This window comes from Dunckerocampus dactyliophorus, chromosome 10 (assembly GCF_027744805.1).
Source record: "Dunckerocampus dactyliophorus isolate RoL2022-P2 chromosome 10, RoL_Ddac_1.1, whole genome shotgun sequence".
NCBI classification, from domain to species: Eukaryota; Metazoa; Chordata; class Actinopteri; order Syngnathiformes; family Syngnathidae; genus Dunckerocampus; species Dunckerocampus dactyliophorus.
The window spans coordinates 31,960,718-31,976,805 of record NC_072828.1 but is presented as its reverse complement, the minus strand read 5'-3'; the positions used below and the strand labels follow the sequence as shown (position 1 = coordinate 31,976,805).

Here is a 16,088-nt window from a genome sequence, read left to right as displayed (position 1 = left end):
TTTGCTGTGGCAGACTTTATGAGAGGCAAAGACAACAACAACTTTGGGAAAGATTAGGATGCAGAACCTCATACTGTATTTATAAGCCTGAATATACAAAAGGGCGAGCTACAGGTTTTAGAAGCTGAAGGGACAAGAAGAGAGATTGAAACGTCGGAGCAGAAGGGAGCTGAAAGAGTCAGGACCGGCATGACTTAGTGGTGTAGATGTGGAGCTTGCCAAGCCATGCTGATAGAAATGGAGTGTTTGTGCTGCACTGAGTGGCATACAGCATTACCATGGATGGAGAGGCTTGGCGTGCATGTCGAGGAGGACACTGCTCCAATAGACTGAATCACAATAAATGAAGAATTGTTAGCGCTGACAAAACTTGCAGGGTTGAAACTAGGGACGCTCCAATCAGGAGCAAATTGAAAATGGACATTTATGTCATGATCTTTGTTGTTGCTCTGCTGCCGCCTGTTGTCCTGTCTCCCTAGCGCATGCTGAGGCGGAGCTGGGCCATTAATACACCTTCTGCCAATTACCTGCCACCGCTTTTAAGCTGTGGGATGGCAGCAGCCCATTGCCAGATTGTCTACGCACCTTGCATACAACAGTGCCAACCTTCCGTGCCTTTGGCTTCCTAGCTTGTTATCTTCCTTGCTATCGGCTGTTGTACTTATTCCTGCCCGGCTATTCCGGCAGCGTCCTTGTTTTTCCTCTACGCTAAGGTTAGAGTTCTCCTGTCGGCTTTTCCGCAGTGACTTTTTGTTCTCAGTTTTTTTTTACTCTGTTTGGGTCTCCTTTTTGCTCGCCTACTCCTTTTGTTAACCTTCTTCCTCTTTGAGGTTATTTTTTGTATTAAACTATTCTTACCCAGTGGTCTGCCTTCTCTGCATCGTGTGATCTGAAAGCTATTTTTAGCCGGCGCATGACAATTTATTTTCATAGCCAAACAACATGCTAGTATGCTAGTTTTACCAGAACGTGAAAAAAATGCTGGTATCCTCAACTCACATTTGGTATTTGTTTCTAGTGTTCTCACAAGATGAACTGAAAGCCTGAATGAAAAGCAGGCTTGCAGGCACCTCGTGTGGTCATGGGGGGCTCACGTTGGTGCCCCCTAGGCTATGTGATATGAAAGGGGAACCATGCCAAACACATACAGTATTTGACTTACTTTTGCAAAATCACTGGTGAAACTTAGAGGATCAGGCGCCTTCTTTAAGGAGACTTTGGATGCGAGAGCAGCTTGATGGCGCCGCAGCAGGACCCCCAGGCAAACCCGTTTTCCTCTCGTCTGACGAATCCAACCACTTTTCGGGTTGTGTTAGACCCCCAACTGCCACGCACACATGGCTACATTAGCCGCCACCCGACCGATGATCACATCGCGAGCCTCGAAAAGTCACCACACTCCACCAAGTGCCCGCCCGCCAAATGCCGCACCAAACTACAGCTTTTTAATGCCCCCCCCAATGTATAACATTTCCGCTCCAGAACAAAAAGCCCTCAAGGAATACATATCCTCCTCCCTAGCAGCCGGTCTTATTCGACCTTCCTCCTCGCCACTTGGGGCGGGCTTTTTCTTTGTTGCCAAAAAGGATAAATGTCTACGGCCCTGTATCGATTACCGGGGGCTCAATAGCATTACTGTCCGCAATAGTTACTCCTTGCCGCTTATGGATTCTGCTTTCTCCGCCTTACACTCTGCACGCATTTTTTCTAAATTAGATCTCCGCAACGCCTATCATCTTGTGCGCATTAAGGATGGAGATGAGTGGAAGACCGCGTTTAACTAATTTCGAATATCTGGTGATGCCTTTGGGTCTCACTAACGCCCTGGCAGTATTCCAAAATCTCATTAACGACCTCCTCAGCGACATGATAAATCAATTCTGCTTCGTATATCTGGATGACATACTTATCTTTTCCAGGAACCTTCAAGACCACACCACTCATGTCCGACTAGTTCTCCAGCGATTAATGGAGAATACGCTCTACGTGAAAGCAGAGAAGTGCGACTTTCATGTCACTTCGGTGCCATTTCTGGGGTACATTGTGGAGAAGGGTCAACTGCGTGCCGATCCCGCCAAGATCCAGGCGGTGGTCGAGTGGCCTACTCCTAAATCAAGGAAGCACCTGCAGAGGTTCCTCGGGTTCGCCAACTTCTACATGCGATTCATACGTAATTTCAGCAGCAAAGCAGGACCTCTGACTAGGCTTACATCCCCTAAGATTCCGTTTGTATGGACCCCAGAGGCAAATTCTGCTTTTAACCCACTCAAAACCTTGTTTACATCCGCTCCGGTTCTGGTACATCCTGATCCTAATTTACAATTTTCTGTTGAGGTTGACGCTTCTGATACGGGAGTGGGAGCCGTGCTGTCCCAGCGGTCCCCGGTCGACCAGAAACTGCATCCCTGCGCCTTCTTCTCGCATCGCCTCACACAGGCTGAAGGGAACTACAATGTGGGCAACAGGGAGCTGTTGGTCATTGTTCTCGCGCTGCGGGAGTGGCGGCATTGGCTGGAGGGCGCAGTTCATCCTTTTATAGTTATCACCGACCACAAGAACTTATCCTACATCAGAACCGCCCAGAGACTTAATGCCAGACAAGCCCGTTGGTCACTGTTCCTAACACGCTTCAATTTCTCCATCACCTACAGACCCGGTTCACGCTATATTAAACCTGACGCCCTGTCCAGAGTCTTCAGCTCCACAGAGGAGAGAACAGCGCCTGAAACCATCATAACTGTGGCCCGGGTGTTGGGCGCTGTTTGGTGGGAGGTGGAGAGGGAGGTGTCGGAGGCAACGGAAGGGGAGGAGTCTCCAGAGGGTTGCCCGGCTGGTAAAGTGTTTGTTCCAGAGACACTGAGATCAGACGTACTACAGTGGGGTCACGCATCGAGAGTTACCTGTCACCCAGGAACCAGACGAACTCAGTTGGCATTGGCGCAGAGGTTTTGGTGGCCCTCCATGGCGGCGGATGTGAAGGAGTTTGTCGTGGCCTGCTCTGTCTGCGCCAGAAATAAGTCATCAAATCGACCTCCGGCGGGTTTGTTACAACCTCTACCCATCCCGACCCGTCCCTGGTCACATATAGCAATGGACTTCGTTACTGGACTACCCTCTTTCAGAGGAACCACCACCATTCTGAACATTGTTGACCGGTTTTCGAAGATGGTACATTTTATAGCATTACCTGGACTACCTACATCATTGGACACAGCTCGACTCTTGGTGAGACATGTCTTCCGCATCCACGGCATTCCACTCAATATTGTTTCCGACAGAGGACCCCAATTCACTTCCGAGGTATGGAAGTCCTTCTGCAAAATGCTCGGGGCATCGGTGAGCCTATCATCCGGTCATCACCCCCAAATCAACGGCCAGACAGAGCGGGCCAACCAGGACCTCGAGGCCGCCTTACGCTGCGTCTGCCACCGACACCCGTCATCCTGGTCCATCCACCTCCCCTGGGTGGAGTACGCGCATAACACCCTTGTCAGCTCGGCCACAGGTATGTCACCCTTTAAAGTCGCTAATGGATACCAGCCTCCTCTTTTTCCGTCTCAGGAGGCGGAAGTGTCAGGACCATCGGTCCAGATCCACCTTCGCCGTGCCCGAAGAGTATGGCAAGAGACGGTAGCCGCGCTGAACCGCACGGCGGAGCGCAATCGACGCCTGGCCGACCGCCACAGAATTCCGGCACCCATCTACCAGGTCGGTCAGGAAGTCTGGTTATCATCCAGGGACTTACCACTGGCCAGAACCAGCCGGAAGCTACCATACCAAATTGACTCCATCATCGGTCCCTCCTCCGTCAGACTTAAACTACCACCAGCACTCAAGGTACACCCGGTATTCCATGTCTCCTGCCTCAAGCCTGTGTCCTCCAGTCACCTGTGCCCCCCGGTTGAGTCGCCTCCTCCGCCGCGCCTGATCAATGGCCATCCAGCATACACGGTGAAGGCTATCTTGGACTCCCAAAGGAGGGGCAGAGGGTTCCAGTACCTGGTCGACTGGGAGGGTTACGGCCCTGAGGAGCGTTCTTGGGTCTCCCGCTCCCTTATCTTGGACCCGTCACTCATAAGCGACTTCCACCATTTCCATCCTAACAAGCCAGGTAACCCGCCAGGAGGCGTCTTATGAGGGGGGGACATACTGTCACACGTTGCTTGTCGCTCTGCTGCCGCCTGTCTGCCATTTGTCCGCAGTGCACCTCAGCCGGCGTGGGCGGAGACGACGGAGTGCACCTGCGGGCAATCAGCAATCTGGACTCCTCTTAAGCAAGGCAGCAGCATCTGATCTTTGCCAGATTGTACTCCCTGACCTCCTGTTCCTTGCTCCCGCTCAATCCGGGTCCACTACCCTTGCCCTGCTCTCTGGCTCATTACCTTTGCCTGCATTTACCTGCTCTGTACTTTTGTAGTGTTTTCCTGCTGGTTTGCCTTCAGTGTTTTTTCGTTGTTGCTTCTAGTTTTTTCCTGACAGCCTTCTGCTGTCAGTGTTTTGTGTTTCTTACCCGTAGTGGATTTTCCTTTGTTTGTACTTTGCCTGTTTGGTCACCTTTTGTAATTAAACTTTATTTTTGTATTTATCTTGCGTTGGGATCCTGTTTTTCTTGCTGTGGCATCTGCCACTCCTGACACATGTATCGGCATTTGCCGATACCGTGCTTTTTTGCGGAAATTGGCCAATGGATTGGAGCACCCCTAGTAGAAATGGTTTCCACCTACCCGAGATCAACTGGAAAAGACGCCCCAGGCCAGCTGGACCAGACTTCCAAATGTCAGTGGAGTAAGTCACCATGATATTGATGGTGATACATGGAGGGCATAGTGCTTGATATCACAGCTGTACACAAAGTTGATCGAGCCATGCCGTTAGTTCAGAAAGGTACTTCCTTACGTCTCAGCTTCGTTGATCGACACGGCATGGAAATGGAGCGTTGGTGGCGGTATTTTTGCTGTTTTTTTAGAGGGCTTTAGAGGTGAATCCCAAATACATGCATTCTCAGTGAAAAACTGCCAGGACAATCTCCAACATACAGAAAAGGAAAAGACTTGTGTTCTTGTCTCACACTGGGTTTGTGGATGATGGAAAATTTAAAAAAATGTCCTTGAAATGAATTTTGTCACTTTCCAGACAAATGAGTACCCTAGACACTTTGAAAGAATGTACGAGTTACATTTCCAAGCAAATTAATTACAGTATCTGAAATTCAATGACTTACAGTAAATGAACACAGCAATCAAATCTAAGCTTTTCCAAGATTGCAGGCTGCCACACTGCGTGTGTTTTCAGGTGTGTGCGCCCCCTGATGACGAGTACCTGTGTGACGGGCTCCTCCTGGGCGTCCTGCGTCTTTAACACCGTGGCGGCGTTGTCGGCTCCCAGCAGCCTGCGAGCCATCTTCTCTTCATAGGTTAGCCTCTGCAACCATCGCATGAATTGGGAGGGCGTCAGCACGGGTTAGTGTGTGAGTTGCGAGACACACATGCACTCAGCTGTATTTCAAGTCAGTATGATGAAGGCTGCTGTTAGGCGTGTTAGTTGTTATAACATGAAGCGCTAGCAAAGGGAACACACACCTGTTGCCCGTTGCTCATGCGCTCCTCTTTAAAGCGCAGTTTCCTCTCCAAGTCCTGGATGACAGCGTCTTTGGAGCCCTGGATGTCTGAGTCTGAGCTGAGGCGAGGCGTGCGGGCGGTGGGTGACTTCTTGGGGAAGACTTTTCTGCATGGGGACATAACAAAAACACTTGACAACAACACTTGACTGACCAAAAATATTTGTTACCATGCAATTTAGTTATGCTGCTTGTATTCATTTAATTGCCAAGTCTCCACAATCAGTCTCTATTTGTATCAGCAGCTGTTGCTGCAACCTCCTCATGTGGTTGTTTTTAATTAACTCCCCACATGGCAGTATCTGCATTTAAAGCATGATGAGTGATAGGCATACAGCAGCTTTATCTTGCTCTGCATGCGCTTTAAACAGGTTGCTACTCAGCTGTAGTGAAAGCCACACATCTTACACTTGTTGCAATACAATCAACTCATGAGTTCAATTAGTGCTGACAGAGACTAAGACTAAGTTTGTCCTTACTATTACACCACTGGTTCTAACAACAGCCTCCCAACAATGATCACCTGCTTCCAACCAACACCCCAACCTTTTTACACATTAGCTAAATGGAAGTAACAACTACTAGCCACAAGAACAAAAACTTCAACTAATGCTTGTATCCGCGCTCTCGTTCTTTCCGTCATGACCCAAAGCTCATGACCATAGGTGAGGGTGGGAACATAGATCGAATGGTAAATTGAGAGCTTTGCCTTCCGGCTCAGCTCTGTCTTCACCACGACGGTCCAGTACAGCGACCGCATTACTGCAGACGCTGCGCCAGCCGGCTGTCGACTTCACGCTCCAACATTCCCTCACTCGTTAACAAGACCCCCGGATCCTTGAACTCCTCCACCTGGGGCAGGACCTCATTCCTAACCCACTGAGAACCATGGCCTCAGATTTGGAGGTGCTGAGTCTCATCCCAGAAGCTTCACACTGAAATTTTGGAGTCTAGAAACATTTGACTTCCCTGTGACCTTCTAACTTGTTTCTTTGCTCCACAGGTTTTGTCAGATGTGACGTCTGATACATAGCTTTTGCAAATGTGGCTTTCATAATTGAGACCTATTGTTAGACTTGAACGCAGGTGGACTCCACTGAAAGTACACATTTCAAGCGTCATACAAATGTACGTATTTCATGGTGAATTTGAAAAAACAATCAGATTAAATTAGTTAAGGACCTGAGTATAAGACAACCCAGCAACAAGTAAGAAAAAGAAGGATTGTCTTATATTGGACGTCATGAGTTGTATACATGCAAAGCAACAGGTCATTCTCACACACTAGTTAGTGAAAAAAAGTCTATCAAAGGTTGTTTGCAAGCTAGCAAACTACGGATGCATATTTTATGATGCTAATTACAAGATATTGCCGTCCAGCAGCTGAGAAATATGATATCCTTTTGAAGGCTAATTTTGTCTTGATATACTTTTGAAAAAGGAGTTGTCTTGTAGTGACGGTCACCTTACATACACCGATTTCATTCTAAAATGGTGCAACGGCCAAGAAAGAAGCCATTTAGTTTTGGTGAGGCTCTGGTTAAAGGTGTGGACACTAATCATTCCACTCAGTGGAACCACCCCGTCCCTAATAATAACACTTTATGTCATCCTCCATGAAGCAGGCCTGCATCCAAGGTGGTAGAAGTACTTTTCATGTTTGAAATGGATTAGGGAACTCACACAGTGCTGTTCCCTTTGGGAAGACCCAGAGCGTTGACCGCAGGACCCCTAGGTGTAGGGGGCGTGGCCAGCAACACTGATGACAGGAAGCTGGAGGCTGGAGATGAAGGGACGAAGGACAATGGTGTGGATATGTCAGGGAGGACGGAGGACATTGACACGGGTGGAGGTGGAGGCGGTGGTGGTGGAGGAGGGAAGTCGTGGGCGCTGCCCGATGGTGATGACAGGTTGCTGGAAGCAAAGAACGGTGGCGGCGGGGGTGGGAAGGAAGGTGAGCTTGGCGAGTCCACGCTGCCCGACTCGGTGAACGGTGGCACAACGATCTTGTTGAAGGGTTTATGTGAAGCGGGTGGGGACAGGGGGGAGGACAGGCTGGAACCCGAGGAGCCTGAGGACTGGGTGACAAACCCGCCACCGCCACCCCCTGCCGGGCTCTGGGCAGCGATGAATTGTTTGGGCCGGGCATAGTTGAAGGTGGTAGCCTGCATGCCTGCGGTGCTCTCCAGCTCCTGGAAGGAGGGTGGAGGGGGGAGAGGCGGGGACGGGGACGGGGAATCTGCTGGGACAGCTTCCTGTGGAGGAGGCACCACTTCCTGGTTTTGCTGCTGCTGCCAAATGGCCGCTTCCTGCTGCTCCAGAAGAATCTGCTCCTGAAGCTGCTTCAGCTGAGATGCATTCCTGGATTAAAAGCAAAGAAAGACCTCATCATCAGTGTAGTAGCACAGAGCAAAGACCCAAAGCCTCCTAAATGAGAGGCTTTCTCCGTGTTGATGTGACTTCTAGGAAGGAAGGCAGCACAGCAGCAGCCTGGAGCTGTTAGTAGACACTCATTAAAAAGCCAACACGTTGACAGTGCATCAAGGAGCGTAACACGGCCCCTTCCTGTGGCAGACCACACAGTTCAGTGTTGTTTTTTGTCAAAGAAAAACACAGTGACCCAGATGCTGAAGCATTGTGTTGTTCTACAGGTGTGCTGCAGGGATGCTAAGAACTCTGCCGTGTTTACATGACAATCATCAAGGCTTTCCTTTGTTCTCACCCTGCGTGTTGGAATAACACGGACCAGTAGAAACCACTCAAACCACCATAATGTGCATGCCAGGCCAGTAGTTGGCCACATCCCTTTGTAACGCAACATCAGCTGTCTTATCTGATGCTGCCTTTCATCAACCTTTCGTTTGTGTACAACTGGGATAATATGAAGTTTAATGTGTCTCTGCTGGTCACATTGGCTGTCCTTGCCTATGCACATGCAACCCGCCTGTCCCAGGCAGGGCTTGAGCCAGGGTCGGCAGAACAGCATGACTCTTAAAGGGTCCATGACATGGTTGAGCAACTTTGCCCCCTGTGAAAAGATGTTTGAACAACATGTATAATGCTTTGCAGCCTTGTCGCTATCATGGAATAGTGACATTATGTAAACAAGACATGACCTACTCTCTTGTGCCAACTTTGATGTAGTGGTTGCTCTTTGTAGTCTTGTTTCTTTTTCTGCGTACCAGCACAATACCATCAGTCGTTTTTCAAAATGCGTTTGTATACTTTCAAGTCAAATGCTTCTTGTAAAGGTGTTCCATCGAAGCAGTCATCAGCGATATGATCACTGCAAAGGACAATAATGGAAGGTTCGTCCATTATTGTCTTAAACCTTCATCTTTTGGAAAAGAAACAAAAAACCTCAGTACCACTCAGATACTATAAACACCAGGCAGCAACACATTTTGTCATGACGACTACTTGGATGAAACATATACAGAACCAAGTCCACCATCTACCTGGAGAAGCGCTTGTGGGCGTTTAGATGAGAGGTCACCCCAATGATGTCACTTCCAGAAATGAGGCTGAACTGCGAGAGCCAGCTCGTCATGGCTGGCGCCATCAACTATAAATGTCATTTTGGAAAATTTACTGTTCACTATCAAAAATGGAACAATGTAGAACATAATTACAAACATTATGTAACATATTTTAGCAAAGTTGATCAATCATGTCAGGAGGGACCCTTTAAGGTGTAAGGAGTGTGGTTTACCATCATATACCCACACTGCCACACTGGCTGGCACATGGATTGTAAATGTCCCAAGGTGAGCTGCAAAGAGGATGGGGTGTTCATCCACCCATCTGTCTATCTATCCATCCATCCATCCCTCTATCCATACATCCATCTATCCATGCATCTATCCATGCATCCATCCATCCATCCATCAATCCCTCTATCCATGCATCCATCTATCCATGCATCTATCCATGCATCCATCCATCCATCCATCTATCATCCATCAATCCCTCTATCCATGCATCCATCTATCCATGCATCTATCCATGCATCCATCCATCCATCAATCCCTCTATCCATGCATCCATCTATCCATGCATCTATCCATGCATCCATCCATCCATCTATCCATCCATCCATCCATCCAGAGCAGCGTTACCTCCTATAGACATGTGTTCCTTACATTACCAAAAGGCCTCTGGGTGCAAAGCAAAGGATTTCCCTTTACAGAAATAGTTTGGCAAGTTGAGGCCCTTTGGAGCAGCTGTTTGATTCCTTTTTTGGCCGTGCCTCCATACCCAGTGGAGCGCCAGCTAAGAGAGGAGAGGAGTACATTTTCCTGTCAGCCTCTCCCCTCATGACACCATTAGTTTGGGATGTCTGTAAATGATTTGTACTGGTGAAGTAAATGAGTTTTTTCTTGTGCTTTGAGTGAGTAAATGTAGAATGCTGTTATTATTTCCATTTCAATTGCTAAAAGATGTCAAAGAATCTGCACTGTATAAGAAATGCTCATTTTTAATGCAGGCAACCAGTCTAGGGTGTACCCCGCCTGTCGCCCCAAGTCGGCTGGGATAGGCTCCAGCATGCCGCCGCGACCCTAATGAGGAGAAGCAGTATAGAAAATGGATGAATGGATAGTTGTAGCACGGTGGAGGAGTGGTTAGCACATCTGCCTGAATGGGGTTGGAGTCTCCAGTGGAACATTTCTAACGTTTGCAAGTTCTTTTCTCCGGGTACATGCATTTGATGTTACTTGTATAGTGGAAATTGCTCATAGGTGTGAATGTTAGTGCTTGTTTGTAGGTGTGCTGCTATGTGGACCCCACCTCTCACCCTGAAAGTCAGCTGGGATAGGCTCCAGCTCACCTGTGAACCAACAAAGGATGAATAGTTACAAAAAACACTATTTAAAACACAACCTTGGTTGCTTTGTGTTATTTTGGATCTCTATGAAACAGTTTCACGGCCCGCTAGAGGATGCAGATTGAGCCAAAAAGGCAGAGGATGATTATATGGTATCTTAGAGGCTCACACGTTTGCTTTTTTTTTTTTTTTTTGGCAGCGCTTGAGGCTGAATTAAGAGGGAAGTGTTCCTCTGTCGTTATGCCGACGGTGTTGTTTGTGCTCTCTGAGTGAGAGCCAAGTGGCCCACAAAGCGCTGGTCTGGCTGTATCACTCTTCTTAAGTCTCTCTCTGCGTTGTGGTCCACGAGTATAAATAGCTGCTGGTAGTTTAAATTGTACTTTTTAACCCAAAGTCTCCAAGATGTCGTTAAACAGCAAAAAGCTCCATAAACAGAATGAATGAACAGCTGCACACAGCTGCTTTAATGAACCCAAACAGCGTCAAAGGCTTTGTCGTGCCAGCTGAAGAGAAAGACGCTTTACGAGGGCCAGGCACCAGCTGATGCCAGGAAACGTTAGTGGGACAGGAAGCTGATAAGTGTGCACGGCCACTAAGCAGACCCTCTAGCAATTCACAATGTTGCGATTGCGTCAGTTCATGCAAATTTAACCAGTCCTTGCAAATTATGTGCAGCTTCTCAACTTTGTCCGATGCACGCTACCTCTCACACACTTTGACTCACAATTGTCATTTTCACCAGTGGGATTTGTCCCTGACACACATGTTGCACAACGCATGACACACACGCATGTACAGCTTGAATGTCAAGGAGGACCTACGTCCAAGTCTGAGTGAGGTAAAACAACAAGTGGAAACATCTTTTCAAAACTATTTGTGTGTAAATTAGCACATTTTGTTACATTTGTTAAACTTCTGTGCTTTTTGGGGGGTCAGGGTTACAATGAACACTTCAAGCATTGATAAATTAATAAAATCACAAGCTGATGCAATCTTATTGAGAAAAAAAAAAGTTCAACTTTTTGACAAATTCAGGCACTTTGGGCCGTGACAGTTAGTGATGTGTCGGTGCGAACAACTCCTCTTTAAGTGCCGGCTCTTTGAAATGAACGACTCGCAAGCCAGCTCGCATCATTAGGGGTCAATTATTTTTTATTTGTTAAAGGCCAATGTCATTGGTCAAGACATGTGGCGGCGTCTGTGTCGACAATGAGCAGGGAAGTGGCGGGGTTAAGCACACACAGCACAACAAAGCTGCACACCAACAGGAGGGAGGGAGACATGCGCTACAAAGCGTCTGTGTAGTCTCTCAGTCGTACAGGAGTTGTCCATCGAGGGAAAAGCTTCTTGAGACGTCATCTGTACTTCTGTGAAGAAGGTGTCGGACGTTTCGCTCCTCATCCGAAGAGCTTCGTCAGCGAACTAATAAGTGCTGGTAGCCTAGGCCTTAAATACAGTAAGAGTGGGCTGAATTGGTGTGCCAACACCCTCCTTCTATTGGTTCCTTACACTAAGCCTGGGCGGAGTAGTGGTATAATCCTCTCCTGCTATTAGCACCTCCGATAAAAGGGAAGTGTCGTTCCCTGAGTTGGGTATGAACGACTCTGATACTGGCTCGTTAGCATCTATTGTTCTGGCTCGGCCCTGGCTTCACCTCATTTGCAAGACTAAGAGCTGTGGGTTTTGGTCTCAGTAACCTGCTGAACACAGGGTCCAAATTAAACCTCAGAGGTTTAATTTGGACTCCGCCCATTTGGACCCTGTGTTCAGCAGGTTACTGCGTCTCGAGAAGCCTTTCCCTCGATGCGCTACAAAGGGTAAGGATAAACATGAGTGACAGAAAAACACCAATCTTCAATAAAGACATAACTGTTACCTGGATGCTGCTTTTTCTTTTATGTTTTGTTGTGTTGTGTGTTGTTGATGTTGTGTTGTTTGATTGTAAATAGTTACAAATTTGCATGCAGAGATTTGACCTTGTCAATTGAGATGGGTCTTTGTTTTTGTACTTCATGTTATATATTTTTTGGAACTGTCTATTGACAATTTCAATAAATCAATTTAAATAATAAATATCTTCTTACATTAGTAATTCAGTTTGCACAATGTAAATAATTTGGTAATAAATTAATTTAAGAGAACAAAAACATCTGAGGAGCCACTTAGGCCATTAGGCCACTCTCGAAAAAGAGACGGAATTTCCATCGCTAGTGACAATCACACAAAAATCCCAACAAATTCTGGAAGGACTGACTAATGACACAACAAAAAAGCTGGCAAGGCCAGCGGGGCGTTGTGTCCAGGGGCTGTGGGAAATCTGAGCAACACAAAACTATTTAATGTGGCTCTAATTCCACTGGTAAGTATGCAGAATAAATATGACTTGCAATTGGTCTTAAGTGAATCCAGCAGGTATTGAACACTGACACGACATCATCATGTGTAGTCAAGTCCGCGCTTGCCACAAAGCAGCAAAAGAGTTGTTGAGTGACTCTCAAACCTCCACAGTGACTCGGGCCCACCGAACTGGTTCTGATTCCAACATGATTGATGGCGAAAGACGGGAAACACGTCACCATTTCCCAACATTAGATTTACCGTTAAGCCTGATGATCAGTGTGCGCACTGATGAAATGATTATGAAATGATTACAGTCCAGTACAGCTCTTAAAAAGCTATTTCAGTGGAAAAATATAATTAGAATGATATCTCAGTGTATACATTCTGCACGATTAGCACTTTTGACCTGGTTTGCTGTGAGAAAGAATGTTTTCCTACTGCCACACACACACACACACACACACACACACACACACACACACACACATACTGCAGGCATGAGGTATTCAAGGTCTTATTTAAACACCCGTTCAAGTTACCAAATATGGTTCCTTTCCTATGAAATGACTCATTTGACAGTAAAAGTAAATGAGTGCACGCTACAGCTAAAGCATTCTTAAGGAATGTCATAAGTCATAATTAAAATGGGTGTTATTCTGATCGGGGAAAGGATTGCTCCACATGAACTTTGACCATCCCCAAAAGCTGCTGCAGAAACAGAGAAGACTTCTGTCCTGTCAACTGACTTTCCCCTCCTGTCACTATCCTTGACTTTTTCAACCCCTCGCCAAGGCAACCCCCACTCCGCTCCCTCTGCGGCCTCTAATTTCACATACACACAAACACACACGCACGCACAAAGTAGAAGCGGACTGTTTTCCTTTCAAATGCAGCACAGAGGGGGTTTTCTTTCTGCAACAGCAGCTCCTCAAGGCTCTTTTATCACTCGTCTCACGTTGCACGTCACACCGAGACCTACAGCCATCAATTCATCCATCCATTTGTTCATCCATCCACCCACCCATCCATCCATTTATCCTCACTCTGGGGTTTGCTTCGTTACGTAGGAATGAGACAGGCATCGGCATCAAATGGGATTAGCAGCAGCAGGCAGAGAAGGAGGAGGAACCAGAGAGCGATAGTTTGCTCTAAGAAGCAAGCATAGCAATGTCTCATAAACATCCCAAACTCATCCAAGAAACTATTTCCATAACAAGACTTGCCTTCACTCGACTTAAAGTTGAAGTGAAGCAGGTACCGACATCCCCATGCAAAAGCAAACAAAGGAGAGAAGTTTTCTTTCTACCTTCCAAGTCCTCGTAGTGGTTCCCCTGCAGCAGCGACTGCAGTGCTGTCAGGTAGGAGCGGCATATATGACACGCTGACAGACGCCCACCCTCGGGCTGCATGAGTCAGGCTGTCTACACCCCCCGCCCCGTCACAGTAAAAGCACATGGGCGCTTTTCAGAGTAAAAGCTCGGCCTATATGTTTTAAGATGACACTTTATCATTCTTCAGGCCCGTAACCAGATATTTTTCGGGGGGTTCAAAAATCTGAGTGAACGGACCTTTTGAGAGGGAGCGAGGGGGGGGGGGGGAGTCCCCCCCCCTCCCAGAGCAGGGAAGATTTTGCATTTGGAGCCCGAAAAAACAGTTTTCTGATACATATTTTGGACAGACATAACAACAATGTTATTTCCTCCAAATGACAAGCTTCATCAGTTTACTGGGCGACTGAGCATGCCATGGCTTCAGTGGTGGATGCTATTTCCACAGGCCTACACAATATGAATCACTACAATGTGTTTCAGCCTTACCTATCGCTCATTCAGCATCATCTTTCTTGGAAAATATGTCCACCACTTCCTCCAGGTTGATAACCTTTTTGTAGTGAATGTGGAGAAGTGCCAGCGAGGTCAGCCGCTGTTGCGTCATACTGGCCCTCGTGTAGGTGTTCAGACGATTCAAGGTACTGGCACTTGGCTCACATTCACACCATGTTACTGGGATGGTACAGGCCAACTGAAGGAGGACCCTGATGTTGGGGAAGTGAACGGGATTGTGTGACGGTCCACAACTTGATGTGGGGGAATGCAGCTCCACAATGCTGTCGCTTGAATGCATCACATCCAGTCAGGTGGATTATGGACTTCTTTTAACAGCAGTGTGTCCTGTAACAACACTTTTACAGAGGAATGACAGGTGAGCGTCCACTTTGGTCACGGGATAATCATGTCTCATTCCTAACAGTTCTCAGCACTTTCTACAGCAATTTGGATTCCATTTTACAAAACAAAAAAGTGTTCCAATTGGTTGTGATGGTATAGTATATTGGTTGGCTAACCCTTTCTAATTCCCCTTCACATTATTATCTTCACATTTTATCATTTGTCTCACAGGTGCGCTGATATTCATACAATGAAATATTTTGTAATCCAATTTACAATACAGGACAAGTTAACACATTCAAACTTCTTTTGCATGATGTCCCTGAACACATCTCACGTGGCCAACATGGCTGCTGCTGCACAGCGCAATACTAAATGAGGCCAAGCAATTAGCATTACCAAAGTAGCAACAAGTAGAACATAGAATGTTACCTGTAACAACAGTTTTACAGAAGAATGACAGGTGATCATCTACATTGCACATAAATGATTCCAAGTTAGTTCAACAAAGAAACTGCATTAAAGTCTATAAAACTTCACTCAACAGTGCAGACTGGCTCTTTCCAATTAGTGAACACGATCAAATGCACATGACGTTGTATATGACAAAATATAAACACACAGTAAACATTACATCACCAAATATCCCACAGTGCAGTTCTGAGCACTTCCTGCAGCAATGTGCACATGCCACTATTCACCAGCAACAGGCGCTGTTGCAACACTTCTGTCATCATTTATCACAGCACATTTACACTCCGTTACAATTGCACACCTTGATAGCAGCTTTTTTTTTTCTTTTTTTTTTTTTTAACCAAGCGGACCTTATGTGACTTATGTGACTTATGTGGGGAAGTACGTATGTACTGTGAATGTTTCTATGTATGTGTGAACAGGTATCTCTGTAGCTGTGCATGTATACACTCCTGATAAAATCTTAAGACCAGTTGAAAAATTGCTAGAATTAGTGTTTTGCACATTTGGATTTTAATGAGGTTTAAAGTATAGCTACAATATGCAAACACAGACCAAAAAACATTTGGAACTTGTAATTTCAACAAAACAAAAAAAAATGAAATAGGTTGTTTATCACCTGATCAAAAGTTTAAGACCACAGGCTATACTTGACAAAGTCTGC

At 46.6% G+C, this 16,088-nt stretch overlaps 1 protein-coding gene across 7 annotated transcripts in view; it reads right to left on the bottom strand.

Moving 5' to 3' along the window:
* Positions 1-16,088, bottom strand: part of palld (palladin, cytoskeletal associated protein) — an 88,507-nt gene that overhangs the window by 22,836 nt on the left and 49,583 nt on the right. For 5 of the 7 annotated variants that reach the window (XM_054789227.1, XM_054789228.1, XM_054789231.1 and 2 more), the window contains 3 exons: positions 7,301-7,978; positions 5,580-5,724; positions 5,320-5,421 (listed from right to left, as the gene is read on the bottom strand). In XM_054789227.1, coding sequence (XP_054645202.1) covers positions 5,320-5,421; positions 5,580-5,724; positions 7,301-7,978 — 925 coding nt within the window. Of the gene's footprint in view, positions 1-5,319; positions 5,422-5,579; positions 5,725-7,300; positions 7,979-14,088; positions 14,173-16,088 lie in introns of those variants that run through there. The other 2 variants (XM_054789234.1, XM_054789230.1) reach the window with 2 other exon arrangements.